This window comes from Mya arenaria, chromosome 8 (assembly GCF_026914265.1).
Source record: "Mya arenaria isolate MELC-2E11 chromosome 8, ASM2691426v1".
Lineage (NCBI taxonomy): Eukaryota > Metazoa > Mollusca > Bivalvia > Myida > Myidae > Mya > Mya arenaria.
This window is the reverse complement of record NC_069129.1, coordinates 64,323,255-64,339,080: the sequence shown is the minus strand read 5'-3', so window position 1 is coordinate 64,339,080 and position 15,826 is coordinate 64,323,255. Positions and strand designations below refer to the sequence as shown.

Sequence of the window (15,826 nt, the reverse complement as noted above, 5' to 3'; positions counted from 1 at the left end):
ATGGTTCATGTGTATATCTGCAGGGGCAATGCCTGTCAGGTCATCCAGTACCCTTCCTGTGCCCCACCCTAACAGCCATCCCCCTACCCCCACCCGCCTCGTGGGGACGGGGTCATGTTTTGAGTTTGGTGAAGAAAGAGGTGATCTCATACAATTCTATAATCAGGTAAGAAAAAGTTTGCAAGACTTCTTTGTTATAAGTAATACTTTGTTATCAGTTGTGAAATGTATCACAAGCCAGCAGCCCCTCTGCACTTTCAAGCTGTTTGATTATCTTACATCGTAGGGCTTGTTGCAGCTATTGAATCAAAGAAGTAATGTAAGAAGATGTGTGATCTAGTAGTATGGGTGTCTGCCTTTCACCCAAGAGGTTTAAGTTAGATATCCGACAGGGGTACCTTCTCATTGACTTCCTAAAATTGACACTATGACTGGTTTCTATCCAAGAAACAGACTCAAGTGTGATGCTACAAGCAGTCAGCTTTCATCTCGGGGCTTTTCCAGTAAAACATACAACTCCCAGAAAACAATTATATAAATAGTATATGGGTAGGTGTCTTTTTTGGCTAAAAAACTGAGCCATTTGATTCTAGAGTCAAGTTTTCACGGCCTTGTAAATAGAATGGAATTGTAAATTTTATATAAGGATTGTTGATGGGAAATATTGCTATAATTCTCGCATGTTTTACATTTTAGGTATTTGTTACACAAATCAGGAAATTCGCAACAAGATTCTCAGCCAATAATCAGAATGGGGTAAGTACTCTGTATGACATATCAGTGAACTTAGATAAATAGAGTTGCCTCCCTTGGATGAAAAAAGTAGACATTTAGAGTTTAGAGTAAATTCGGTAAAATTGATCATTTTTTGTTTTTTTGAAGGATTTACAGAGATGCATGATTTTCAAATTTTGTTATTAAAATATGTTCACAATGGATGATCTTTTTTAATAAATAAGTAACAAATAAAATTGATTCCTTTCCAGGATGTTCCGCCGTTGTCACCACTTCCCCCAACCCGGTGCCACACCACGTCCCCACGTCGTGTCTCACAGCGACATTCTGTGTATATCTCCCCACACAAGGTCCATAGAACTAAAGTGGCTGCAGAAAACAGGCTCCTATACTGCTTCGATAGAAACCCTTCTAAGGTAGGTTTGAGTGCAATAAAGATAAAATTGATTGTCAAATGAGAAACAAGAGTTATTGCAGAATATTGCATTGAAATATTTTATCATATACTTTCCAGTGGTCTATAGAGATTTATTAGTGAAATGAATGTAAACAAGTTACGATAGCATTAATATTGGTCACTGTAGATGTAAATGGAAAAAACTCTTGTTAAACATATTGTAATGCAGTAATTTATTGAGATTTAATCAAATGTTTAGATAGAATTAAAGAAAATATCCTGAAAGACATGTGAACGCAATAATTTGAATTATACTACAGGGTTCGAATTTAGACCCGCATACTCGCAAAATGCGAGCGACATTTGCAAATTGCGAGTGACTTTTATTCAAGCTCGCAAAATTCTGCGAGTTGCATTTTCTAGTCCACAAAATGTTAAAAGGAGAGTGGAATAAACATGAACTTAATTCCGCTACATAGTCGAAATTATTGGGCAGCTTTGTTATCAAAAAGCGACCAGCATCTGATGAGTCTTTCAGTACCCCCCAAAAAGTTCTAGTTGATACTTTTTAATATTCATAATATGTCTTAAGTGTAAATTTCTACTTTAATTAGACAAAATTATAAGGGAATTATGCAAATAATAAAATTGCAAGTTGATTGTTCATTTTGCGAGTTGCCTCAAAAAGCACTCGCGAAATTTTGCGAGTGCTCCTCAAAGTTAAATTCGAACCCTGTACTATTGAATTTTTTTTTGCATGATATGAAATTTGTCTAAGCTAATGTTCAGTTGTTCATTGATAATTCATTCACGTCAGCAATATAACACACCAAACTAACATTTACACAGAAGCAAACATGTACCTCCTTTCAGCATGTACCAATTTTTAGAATAAGTACATCTTCAGCAATTGCTATTTCTGGAGTTATTTAAGAACCAGTATGGTCTTTTGCATGCATTCTGTTAGTATAATAATAATTTCATGCAAATGATATCCCAGATAAAATAGTTATTTCTATAATGATGATACATTAGAATTGTAAAAGTTGTTTTGCACACCACAGAGCCTGCAGATGATAAACAACATGATTCGTATCAAGAGCGAGGCAAAGACGGAGAATAAGCTGGACTTTACCCGCAAACGCCCCCTGGAGGCAGACGAGGAGGAAGAGGGGGCCATCTCCTCACCGAAAAGGCTCAACCTCTTCCGTAGGCTGCAGGATGTGACGTCAGACAGGCAGGAGTCTGCCACCAAGATCGTCATTGTGAAATAGGTGGAGTGTTTGAAATGACTTGGCCACCTGTTTGATTGTGACAGGTGAATCACTCTATGCTGTGTCAGAAAGTGGTAACATTAAAAACATGAATAATTTGAAAAAAAAAGATTTCATTATCAAGTAGAAGCAAGAAATCAAGCATATCATCATGAAAATTATGAAAAAAAATAAGGATTTTGTTGTGAATTGGCGTGAAAATGAAGGAATCCTTTGTCCAGTTGTTGGAAAATCAAGAACCTCATTGTCAAATTGGAGGATAATCAAGTCGTTTTAAAATAGACAACTGGAGTATGGATGGGATTTTTGGGGACACAAAAATTGCTACAGATATTGTACAGTGTTGCATGTGGAATTGTATTATTTTATTCCCATAGTTTATGATCATTTTCGAACATTTTGTTGTCCTGCAAGGTGTTGTAGAAATGTTCCTTTCGATAAGTTCTTTACTAATGTGAAGAATACTAAACTTAGTAGTGGATATATGTGGAAAAAAATTGCTGTCCATGCTTGCTCTAATTCTGGATTTTACAAAGTAGCGATTGTTATGGGGGGTTTTATGCACAGCACTTGTGTAATAATTTGGGCATGGGCATCCGAAAGTTCAATTTGAATGACTGGATACTGGATATAAGCAATGGAGACAGGATTCTGCATTGTAATAGAAAATGTTAACTATTTGTTGAAGTTGCGTTTCTACTAAAAGCGAACTAAATTTATAATGTTTTAGTGAGCTGTATGTAAAACAATGATTTTATCGCTGTTCTGATGTTTGTCTTTATTTTCCTTTCATATGTGTTAAATAATTAAGAGTTTGAATAGTTTCAGAATTTAAGCTGCATTACATAAACTTATTCACACAGGGCATTTGACATAGCTGTATTCTCACTTCAAAACAAGATTCTGTTTCTGGAGTAGATTAGATAAAATCAAACAAATTTATTAGGCATGGAAGTCTCAATAGAAGTCATTCCTGTTGGCCACAGTTAATTCCCTTAATTGGGCCAGAAATTGCTCACAAATCTCATTTCAAAACATGTTTATATTGGGCAGTAAAATACCTTCACTACTGATTTCTGTTTGGTTATTTTATTGTCTTTTTAATAATGTTCAGAGAGCATTTGGGGTTATTGTGGTTAAAGGGATAGTACTGACAGATTTTTGACTGTTCAAGTCTATATGTTTTCTAAACAGTGCCTACTCTAGTGAACTACATTGATACAAAAGAGGCTCATTGACCAATATATTTTAGTGTCCTATAATGACCTATAACTGGAGTGCATGGTTTTCACTATGTGGGGTTGCCTGGGTTATCAAAACAGTCTTAAATATGCACATGATTCATGTTGGCCGTGTCATTAATACCCATAATGTATATAAAAAGAAACGAGTCCATTTGTCAATGTTTATTAAAAGAAACAAGCCAGTGTGTCTATTTATATCATAAAAGTGTGTCAGTATGTTACTATGGTTTATTTCCAGTTGGGATCCCAGTGAAAGTTGAGATATTAATCAATGTGATCTCACTAAGGTAATTTTCCCAAAACACGGTAAGAGATCAAAAATCCAGATTAAATTTATTTTTTAGGCAGATGTGGTCTAGACATACAGCTCAGACAATGATTGCATGTTTCTAATTGTAATGGAAAATAATAACTATCTAAAATGTGCACATGTTAGTATGATGGCGTGCTTCTAATTGCTACTGAAGTGGCTATTACCGTCTACCCAGTTTATTTAATTTCATTGCTTTTGACTGTATGTGCATCTTTGTAAAGGAAATAGACAAAGGCTAGTCAAATGAATTTCAATCCCAAGTATTGGCATCACATTATTGTAAGGGGACATTTGAAAGTTATTGTAAGTTACATGTTAATTGTTTTGACCGTAGATGTGAACAATGACCGTGACCTAGATGAAAAAATGAACGCCTTATATGATTTTGTTTTCTAAAGAGTTGTTAATTGAATCATCTTGAACATGGCTTAATTGGCTTATTAAAAACCAGCTCATCAGTTTGATTTGCCATTTTTGTACAATTGAAGTCTTGCTACAAAGTCATAAAGGCATTCATGTGCATATGCGCATGAAACCACTAACAACTGATAGCTATGACTGGGAGTACATGTATATCACGTGTCAAGTTATACTTTCTTTTTCAAAAATTATGCTGTTCTTTCAAAGAAAACTTTTTGTTTGGCACTTGCCCAAGTTTAATTGCGATTTACAACGGTAACACATAGAGACAGGTAACTGGTGAAATCAATATTGCAATAGTGAACTATGATATGCTTTTTCCAAATTATTTTCTTCAAATAGATACAGCTGTATTTAAGTCATTCAGATAATACTCTGTTTGTTAAAGCTTAATGCATTGGAGATCATTTTCAAAATATGTTAATGCGTTATTCAAACATGATTAGACGCAGCAATTTAATATTTTCCACGAAGTCATCCCACTTGTCATACTCATAAACAAAATGTATTATTTGTTCTCTTCTTTCAATATAGCGTACTTGTTACAAGCCCTGTGAGTCGTCCTGCACTTTTACTGCTCATTCTTTTTGCTAAGTGTTTGTTTGTGAATAGTTTTAATACAATTCCATGAACAGCTTTTGGAGAACTTGTATTTTGAATATTTTACGACTTGAGCTGGCCTCTTTTCTCCATTGGGAGATGTTTTATATTATGTACATGGCTTTGTAGAAACAAAACAAATACATGTAAATTTTCACATGCTTCTTCTTGACTTTGCAAATTATGTTAAGTAAGAGTGGTAACATGTTTTAATCTGATGTGGGCATTAATAAGACACTTCAAGTGTCAGCAGTGGCTTCTGGCCTGATTTTCATACTTGGTATGAGACTGTTCATATAATTTTTTGACTCTTTTAGACCTGTTTAATTTGTTTTAATTGTTTGATTTAGAAAAAAATAAACATGCTTCATAAAAACCTTCCTTGGTGAAATATTGATTCACAGCTACTTGTGAAAATATGTGTTTAAAATACTCCACAAGTCGGTTAGTCCTTAAACATGTTTTACAATCAGGGACATGGATTACAGAGACAGTTGACACGTAATTCTATTCTTCTTAAGAAATTCTTCCCCATTCACATGATACAATTTGAATATTCATTGCAAACATGTCCCTAGATGTTCAATCTAGAGTGTGTTAAGGCTGTAAGGACTCATAGAAGTTGAACATCTGGTCCCAATGCTTGCATTCTGCCTGCTTGTAATGAATTTGCTTTATTTGCTGAATGATTTCAAGTCATAGACTATGTTTATTTTATTTGTCACTAATGGTATTTTTTGTATGACAAGAATTGAGAATGTTACATTAGAATACAGTTCATTTTTTATGATTTTTTTATAAAAATGATTCTTTATGAATGAATTTGAGATAATTTGTATTCTTTATTTTTTATGTCTTTTTGTGTTGTATATAGTTTTATCAAATTATATAATAATGTTAACATTTTGTATATGACCATTACCAAACTCAGAAAAAAACACACAATACATTCATAATCATAATCAGCTTTGTTATTTTTGTCATCAACTCGACTTAGGTAACAGTTGTAGAGTTTATTATCTGGGATGGTGGAAACTGTTCTAGAGTGTGTCATTTTTGTCAGCCTGCTTGTGGTGAGATAGAACAGTCACAATGGCAGTTCGTTCTTTGTCTTTGGAAGCGTGTCAGTCAAGACTGAACTTTTTTTAGGCTGTAACCAATTATTAGTGTGTGTATACCACGTGATAAATTACGTCATATATGCTACATTGTTCGTCGGAAGGCAACATTTTGCTTAAAATGAATACTTAAATCAGTTTCAGTTTACACACATGATTATAGGATTTTCCCAAAAAAACTCCCATGAAGATTCAAGATGAGGTGGTGTGTAAGCACAAGACCAAAGACTACCTCTAAGGTCAAGGTCACGCTTAGTAGTCGAGATTGAAATTATCCTTGTCCGGGCTGTATCTTGACCATGCAGTATAGGACTTTCAATAAGCTTTCCAGAAATATTCACCATGATGAGACGGCAGGTCATGCACAAGACACAGGTATGTACATTAAAGGTCAAGGTCACATTTTGAAATTAAATGTCAAAATGAGTGTGGTTGATGTGACTTGTCTTGACTGGACCTTGTCCGGCGTTTGCATCTTGACCATGCATGATTGAATTTTCAAAATAATTGCCATGAAGGTTCTCCCATGATTAGGCGGCCTGTCGCGCACAAGACCCAAGTCTATATCTCGAAGGTCAAGGTCACACTTCAGAGGTAAAAAAATGAAATGAGAACTTCTAATAGGACTGTACCTTTGTCGGGCTCCCTCTTAACCAAGCATTACAAGATTTCCAAGAAACTTCTCATGATTGTTTATGATGATGAAGTTCCGTGACGTATGCAAGTCCCGGGTTTGTACCTCAAAGGTCAAGGTCACACTGAAAGTTTAAAATGTCAAACTAAGTACTGTTGATAGAACTGTTCTGGACTGAACCTTGCCTGGGCTGTATGCTTACAATGCATTTAAGGATTAAAAGAAAACAGCACTTGTCATTGAGATTCACCATGATGAGGCATAGTGTCGCAGGTTCCACGTTTTGTTCAACTCCATGTTATTCTGTGTTCCAATTGCATGGACGAGCATTGTCTTTGGCTCTTCCAACGGGCTCAACATGTCGCCATTTGGCTGGCGTCTAGTTAAAACTAAAACTTAAAGCTTGAAACAATGTTTTTGTGTTGCATAAGAAGTGGACCTATATGTACCTCCGGAGTGTCACTTAAATATAGTATGTTGATGTCTTGTGTAGACAATATTTCCAGTACTAATTTCCAGTTCGTTCGTACTAATTGTCCAATCATGATATAACTTCACGGATGTGATTTGTCCACGGCGCTTCCTTTTCTAATGGCTCGAGGGGAGAAATTCTTTTTTTTTCTTTTTAAGAACTAAAAAAAAGTTGACTTTGATTTTGGTTGTTATTTTATTTATCGTAAGTTTTAACACGCCAGTTTGCTTAAAATCAAATTAAAAGTCATGAGAACCCTCAAAGGGTTTCTTAAAAGCAAGTTTTGCTTCTGTAGCAGGTTGCTGCACCAAATTTGACCTCCATTTGGGGTCTTAAGCCCTAAAGCCAACGCCAAATGGTTTCAATCCTTCAGGTGCCAGGTCAATCACATCCAGGAATTTGGTGACATAATTAATGGGCATTATGACTCGGTCAAGTTTAATCGTGGTGATGTAAATCGCACCTTTTTCTCAAGAAATATGCCCCTTTTACACAAACACAGTAGGTGTTGAAGCATGACAGTGTTTGTGGGCATTAAATCTCGGTCAAGTTAAATTGTTGGGTAAATCACCGCAGTGACTCCATAGTTATCACCTTTTTACAGTAAAATACAGCTGGTATTTACGGTTATGCCCCCCTTCGAAGTAGAGGGGGTATGTTGCTTTGCAGATGTCGGTCGTTCCGTTCGTCCGTCTGTAGAAAGTAGTTAAGTCGAGTAGTGATAAGTCGACAATGCCTGCATGCATGACCCTCAAACTTGACTTGGAGATTGGACATGCCCAGACGCTGACCCCTGTTAATTTTAGGGTTCATCGGGTCAAAGGTCAACGCCACAGTGACCCTGACTGCATAAAGCTTGTCCGTGTGATAACTCGACAATGCCTGCACCCATGGCCCTCAAACTTAACACATAGGTTGGGGGTTGACCAGTAGATGACCCCTATTTATTTTGAGGTCAAAGGTCAAGGTCACACCATTATTGGTATTAAAATTTACGTCATTTGACTTATTCCCTGCTGCTTAAAAGGATATATTTTTATCTGCAAATATCGGTCATCATCTAAACATGATTAAAAACTGTACCTACTACCCTCACACTTTGAATGGTCATAATCTTTAAACTGCCTCAATGGCATCCAATTTTAATGACAAATCAGCTGTCATTTCAGTATATGCATATTTCATTCAATTTTCCAACTATTTCTCACAACACGGCAGGTGGGGGGGAATAAAGTTTGACAAACTTCTCTTGTTAAAGTGTATGAAGATCATACAACGTCCTAATTTTAAAGTTTTGCTCCTTCATTACAATTGTTTGACTTCAATGGGCGCTCTAAACAGGCGGCACATACAATTCCGAGTTATTCTAGTACATGTTTTCAAATGCACACATTGTAAGCTACTAACTTACAACAAAGGAAGTATTCGTTTCCTTTATGAAAGAAGTATATATATGAACTCAACACATAGTGCAGTTCAACTTGTATTTAAGAACAACAAAAACATGTTGCACATAACACACAAGACACCATTTGAAGGTTTGAGGTCATTGCTGTGACGGTGACTACTCGAGTATAATTTCTTCGAAGTCGCAGTCTTGCAATTTACTTTGATTATCTATGGATCCATAGTCCATCACATCCTCGTCAACTATAAACACAGCATCCATGTCGTCTGTCTGCCCTGCCTTGTGGTTGCGGAATGATACACTCCAGAGACAAGTTGGATTCTTGGCATATGTTATTGGACACTTGTAGACATTTCTATACATGTACACAAATAGGCAAGCACTGCAGACAAGAAGAAATCCAAAAACTGACAGGATACTAATTCTCATTATTTTATTTTCATTAAAATATGTCCAACAATCACGTCCAGGGTTCCGTCTTTTATTGGAATCGATGGTTTCATTTGACCCTTTGAAACACTCGACACAGACAGGTGTGGGTGAATCGCGACATCCCGTGTTTGGACTGGCAAACGCTGTTCCGTTTGTGCACGGTTGATGGCCAATTGATGACGTTAAACTAACTGATGCCGGAAAAAGAATTATAACAGTAAGGAACATTATCCCGGTTGATCTCATAGTCGATACCAGTGTGCCTGGAAATAAATTGTATTATTTATTCGCTGAATCAATGATATATTAATAATTATATAAACATTCCGCCAGTATGACTGAAACATTTAGTATCAAATGCTAGAATCACGGATAAGTACGTCTACGACCAAAATAGTGATAAACAGGGATCAAAAAGCTACGCGGATAAGTAAGGATACTCGGTACGGCGTACGACGTTGAACTATGTTTAACTGCGGCTGGCAACTTGTCAAGCGCGTTGACAGGTCTGCAGTGAACTACGTTTAAGATCGGATCAATACGTCTGACTACGTTTGCATAAGGTTTAATCATGTCGAACTACGGGCTGGTACTTTTCAGTACAGAAAACGGTTTAGTACGTTTACTATGATTATGGATGAATCATTTTCATCCATGTAGAACCAAAGTGAAGCCCAAATGGCCACGGGTCGCTTCAACCTTTAGCGCGTTCAAAAGTTGGAGAAAGTTGCAGGTTATGGATAAGTCTTGAATACATTTATTCAAGTGTAGGTACGGTTAGATACGGATAACTACGCTCAGGTACGGATCGTGGCTAGACGTAACTATTCGCGCCGTGTGTTTGACTGGTACATTATTTGGTTTCGGTATTAATTTACCTACCGTGGTAACAGTTTTCTTCTTTTTTTTCGAATCCCGGGCCGTGGACCTGGTTTGTATGCCCGTGACCAATTAGCACTGATTTTCTTTAATGGACAACATTCATTTTGTACATCAACGAGTACACACTTGTGTATGTCATCGTTTCTTGGTCAACTACAATTCTTGTTGAGGACAATAATTATTATGTAAACTGCTAAACTACATAGCATGTTTTCTGAACACCTGCAGAGCAAAACGAGACATGATCAAGGTCGGCAAGTCTGTTCACAAATATAGGCCATACTAGTTTTCACTCAAACAATAAACAGGGAAGAAATATAAAAGCTGATAATCAATAAGCAAGGTAAATTGCAAGCATGTTGAAATAGCATTGACTTCACTTATGACTGCGCATATTTCAGCTATTATTAGCAGCGAATATCAACAGGGACTTACCCAATGTGCTGTCTTGGTTTTTTAAACTTTCCATTTCTTAGCTCTTTATCATTAAATTCATCTCAACAGTGTTTAACATAAAACTAAATTAACTTAAATAACCAGAGGCATGTCATGTATAATTTTGGTTCAACTTATAAATTGGAGTTATAAATAAAGTATCAATTACTTTAAACCTTACACGTCAATTATAATAGAAACTGTTATAAGTCACCACTTGTTAACAGACGAACAACAACAACAAAACAACAGCAACAACCTTTTATGCATACAATGCTAAATTATGAATTTCTTAAATAATTACACGATAGGAGACCATCTCTGATGAGATTTACAACAAACCCATGATTGCTTTATAAAACAAAGATATTATCATTAATAAAAAGACAGGTGCGCTCATCAGGTTAATATGACGTAACGTCATTTCGCTTCAGACTGGGTCCCTCGCTTTAACGCTGTGCTTTATCGTTATTGTTTACGTACGACCGGAGAGTTTACGAGACGTTTCTGAAACGCCTTTATGTTTATCGTTTAGTTGGTCGTTATTATGATCGTAATTTTACGATAATAGCAGATCGTAAAATCTATCTGAAACGCACCCCTGATCAATAAAAGTGTTAACAATGTTTGGAAGGGCTTTTAAATGGTTAAGCCATATAGAAAACGGTGGGAAAATAACATAAAGACTAATAATTGATCATACATGTTTGGCGTTTTTAAAAAAATAAATAACACAACTTAACCACCAGAGGGGGTGATCTACAAGCTGACCGCTCCTGGACGTTACTTTCGATATAATTTGCACCAATGGTTCTTAATCAGTTTTTAAAAAAAATGGCGCATTTTGTAGTGCTGGTATGTTCGAAGGAGAGATGGTTCTGCGACAATCTGAATCATCTGAATTTTGTTATGGGTCAAACAGGTACCCTCTGCGCTGTCATTGAATGATGCACAATTTTGACAGCTTCTCATATTGATGGCCCTGAACAACATCGTTCGACTTTTAACACGAAGAATATTTATATTCGATTTTTTTTATCTAATTAAACAGCTTCTGCAAAAGACCTATCAAAGACCTTAAAATCGAAGGTCAGGTCTACACTAAAGAACATAATAAATATAAAAATTAATAATTATACCGATAAACCATTTGACTACTCGCCTAACGCGGGTATAAACAACCTCGGTTACTTATCATTACTCTACCATACATCAGCCCAAAATGTACCCGCCCGGGCGCGTAGCTTAAGAATTTTGACTAGTGGTCGAAGTTTTTTTCATACCCCCCCCGAATTTTGAATAAAAACCGAAGGGGGGGGGGGTTAGGGGGTAAGGGGGTTAATATGCTGTCCGTCATCCGATCTGCGTAATCCCAAATTGGCCCTGGCCTCGCGACTGCCGCCCATATGGATATAATTGTGTCGTATTAAGTCTTCTTGTATTTCAAACGTAATAGCAGAGCTGATGGCAAGACAGTTGAAAGACAATCCAATACCAAGCAAAACATATACATGTACGCTACGTTTGATAGCAAGATCGTAGATCAGACAAATACTACACATTTTACGAGCAAATCATACATACAAACACCTTATTAAAAGGAATCCCCACTGGAAGCACAAACCACAACCAACGAAAACATCCACCTCGGTTTGTTTTCGCCTGTCCATTGACAGCAATAGTAAACGCACCACTCAGGACTTTAAGCGCGAATTTTCTAACAGTGGTAAACGCACCACTCAGGACTTTAAGCGCGATTTTTCTAACAGTGGTAAACGCACCACTCAGGACTTTAAGCCCCACTATTCTAACAGTGGTAAGTGCACCACTCAGGACATTAAGCTCGACTATTCTAACAGTGGTAAGTGCACCACTCAGGACTTTAAGCCCCACTATTCTAACAGTGGTAAGTGCACCACTCAGGACATTAAGCTCGACTATTCTAACATTGGTAAGTGCACCACTCAGGACATTAAGCTCGACTATTCTAGCAATGGTAAATTCACCCCATAGGAATATTAGCTCGACTATCTAGCATTGATAAATGCACAACTCAGGATGTTAAGCGCCACTATTCTAGCAATGCTTATATCACAAATCAGGACATTATAAGTACACCACTCAGGGCATTAAGCTCGACTATTTTAGCAATTATAAATGCACCACTCTCATGATATTACGCGCCACTATTTAAGCAATGGTTAGTGCACAACTCAGGACATTTAGCTTCACTATTCTAGCAATGGTAAGTGTACCACTCAGGATATTAAGTTCGACTTTAAGGCAATGGTAAAAAAATGCACCATATTAAGGAAATCTAGCAATGGAAAGTGCGCCAGTTAGGACATTCAGCTACATCATTGTAGCAATTTTAAGCACACCACTCAGGATATTAAGCGCCACTCTTGAATTCTAGCAATGGTAAGTGCACCACTCAGAACATTTAGCTTGACTTTTTAGCAATGTTTAGTGCAGAACTTAGGACATTATATAAGCTCCACTCCTCAAGCGATGGTAAGTCGCCACTCAGGACATTTAGTTTGACTATTCAAGCAATGGTGAGAACACAACTCAGAATATTAAAACTGACTATTAAAGCAATTGTAAATGCACCTGAGGAAATTAAGCTCTACTATCAAATCTAGCAATGGTTATTGCAACAGTTAGGACAAACAGCTACACTATTGTAGCAATTGTAAGTTCTTCACTTAGGGTATTTAGCTCCACTATTCAAGCAATGGTAAGTGCACCACTCATAACCAATGGTAAGTGCACCACTCATGAGCAATGGTAAGTGTACCACTCATAACCAATGGTAAGTATACCACTCATGAGCAATGTTAAGTGCACCACTCATGAGCAATGGTAAGTGCACCACTCATAACCAATGGTAAGTGCACCACTCATGAGCAATGGTAAGTGCACCACTCATGAGCAATGGTAAGTGTACCACTCATGAGCAATGGTAAGTGTACCACTCATGAGCAATGGTAAGTGCACCACTCATAACCAATGGTAAGTGCACCACTCATAACCAATGGTAAGTGTACCACTCATGAGCAATGGTAAGTGCACCACTCATAACCAATGGTAAGTGCACCACTCATAACCAATGGTAAGTGCACCACTCATGAGCAATGGTAAGTGCACCACTCATAACCAATGGTAAGTGTACCACTCATGAGCAATGGTACTCATGAGCAATGGTAAGTGCACCACTCATAACCAATGTGGTAACAGAACTGTTCAGTTTAACACAAGAAATTTAGTGATAATGTGTTAATAGACAGTCTAAACAACACTATATGCCAAATTGTTGGCTTCCGGGACAAATGGCGCAACAAAGGAAATGGCAAAAAACACACCAAAACTTAAAGATTCATGACAACTGCTAGTGTTTTCATGTATGAGGTGGCTACATGATGTAGAAAATGCAGAGATAGCATTATTATGCCCATTTTTAAAAAAAAATTACTTTAAGAATCTGTTTTGAAGGCTAGATTTGGCATTAAATTCAGAGTACAGCACTTCACTATTGTCTATAAGATGCTTATTTACACCTGATTTGCTATAAATCTCACTCATTGGAATCATTTACACACAAACAAACACTACAGAGTTGACTAACATCTTCATTCTTCTGAAATATTGGATTCAGAGCTGCATCTCCTGGATTCAGATTGCAGGACTACCGCCTGGGGAAAAGGCCGCAGCTAACTGGAGCTTATTGGCACATCATGATCTGCAAGCAAGACACAAAAGCAATGTTTTACACAAATAAAACTATCTGCCACTACTGTTAAAGTTTGAAAAAGGCCTGTAAACACTCATTTGAGGCATACACAACCTTTAATATAGTCATAAATGTGATAAATATGCAGAAAAGTTCATGAATTCAAAGATTTTCAGGACAAATTTAATAGAATATATAGTCTTTTGGACATTTTGCAATCAGTTTTTAACAACTCAAAGGTAAACCTCATCTTATTGAGTACCCAGATGCATTTTGCAAGCATTCAAACCAGACATGCTTAGAATTTCTTCTTACTTGGAGATGGTATTCCTTTCTTGAAAATCCTTGCCGAGAGCCGGTATGGAAAACCACAGAGACCACAGTTTTACCAGCACTGGTTCTTGTCCTTGAAAATTCCTCTGTGGCTACAGCAACCAGGCTGGCTATTAAAATAAGCAATAAATTAGGGTTTTTAAAACATTTATACTGTATTAAGGTTGTGTTTTTTAATGCATTAAGGGAAAAGGCTCTATTCTTTATGAAAGCTGCTCACTTTTTATTTATTTTGCCTTGAGAAATGTCAAGTTTTTCAATGAATAAATTGAATAAATGAATGAATTAATGAATATATATGAATGATTGATAGAATGAATTAATGAATTAATGAAAGGTGGCATTATTTCTTTAAAATTGGGATCTCATTGTGTTGCTGTGATTGTTAAAGTATATGTTTTCTTGTCCATAAGCTGAAAATCATATGCACACTAAATAAAACATCATTCTGCATCCTTTGTGCAGTAAGTTTTGTTTAATTGCTTATAGAATTTGCAATTATTGTAATGTTTGCTTAAAAGAGCAAACAAAATGTGTGAATAGATGCACAATACAGACCAAAGACTGATACAAGTCAGCAGTTTCATTAGAAAATAATATTATTATTAAAGCCACACCAGAAATGATTGACAACATGAAAGAAATTCATTTAGGAATGGAACAAACAGTCTCAATGGGCTTTTATGACCAAACTGTCTCACTTTGTACTTCAGTTTGGATACCATTTTCTAATATATTATCTTGAAGTACTTACAAATTACAGCATGTTGGCAAACACCAAGTACAGCTTGGCCTCTGGTGGGCAGCTTGGTGGGGGGGGGGGGGTCTTCAACAGACAGTTCCTCCTGGGTCTGCTTCCTATGTTAAAAAAATCCCTCCATTTATACTTTGGAATTGAAAGTGAGGCTTTCATTCATTAGTTACCATCATTTGGAACTATTTCCAAACATTAAATTGAAAGTGAAAGTAGTTTTTTTTAAAAATGTCAAAAATATATAAGAAAATTATATATTATTAATTTATATTATGTAATATAAGATTTTCACATTTCATACTCAAACACCAATATTCTATGGCTAAGCACTGTCAACTGGCCAAATTTCAACCAGATAGCTGTATAAATTAAGAATTTATAACAATTTAAAATAGGCCACCCCTCCAAAAGCTTCCTCTATATCAGGCGTGAGACCACAGTTATTTTTACTATATGTTTCATATAGACACTAACCTGGCTTTTGACTTTATACACACCCCAATTGAAAAACAAGGACATGGCATCTCTAGAACAATTCAAGACACAAAATATAATCACAAGAAAACACCATGTTAACCATTGACCCGACTGTCAAAATTGAGTTCAAATACATAACCCTTCCGCCAGGGAGTCAATCGGCTA

General features: G+C 36.5%; 2 protein-coding genes and 1 long non-coding RNA gene across 4 annotated transcripts in view; 1 reads left to right on the top strand and 2 right to left on the bottom strand.

Annotated features, from left to right (window-relative positions):
* Nucleotides 1-5,939, top strand: part of LOC128242996 (retinoblastoma-like protein 1) — a 58,698-nt gene extending 52,759 nt beyond the window's left edge. For both annotated transcript variants that reach the window (XM_052960463.1, XM_052960462.1), the window contains 4 exons: nucleotides 24-166; nucleotides 697-756; nucleotides 987-1,151; nucleotides 2,197-5,939. In XM_052960463.1, the coding sequence (XP_052816423.1) occupies nucleotides 24-166; nucleotides 697-756; nucleotides 987-1,151; nucleotides 2,197-2,406 (578 nt within the window). In that variant the 3' untranslated portion in view covers nucleotides 2,407-5,939. The remainder of the gene's footprint in view (nucleotides 1-23; nucleotides 167-696; nucleotides 757-986; nucleotides 1,152-2,196) is intronic.
* Nucleotides 5,940-8,567: 2,628 nt separating this feature from the next.
* Nucleotides 8,568-10,485, bottom strand: LOC128242997 (uncharacterized). Its single transcript, XM_052960464.1, has 2 exons — nucleotides 10,365-10,485; nucleotides 8,568-9,310 (listed from the first exon to the last, which is right to left on the bottom strand). Exons 1-2 carry the CDS (start codon nucleotides 10,396-10,398, stop codon nucleotides 8,772-8,774), a joined length of 573 nt encoding a protein of 190 aa, XP_052816424.1. The 5' UTR covers nucleotides 10,399-10,485; the 3' UTR covers nucleotides 8,568-8,771.
* Nucleotides 10,486-13,879: 3,394 nt separating this feature from the next.
* On the bottom strand, nucleotides 13,880-15,253 carry LOC128242594 (uncharacterized). The gene is made up of 3 exons (XR_008262641.1): nucleotides 15,185-15,253; nucleotides 14,413-14,540; nucleotides 13,880-14,106 (listed from the first exon to the last, which is right to left on the bottom strand). It is a non-coding gene; the product is annotated as an uncharacterized LOC128242594 (long non-coding RNA).
* Between the last annotated feature and the right edge of the window lie 573 nt (nucleotides 15,254-15,826).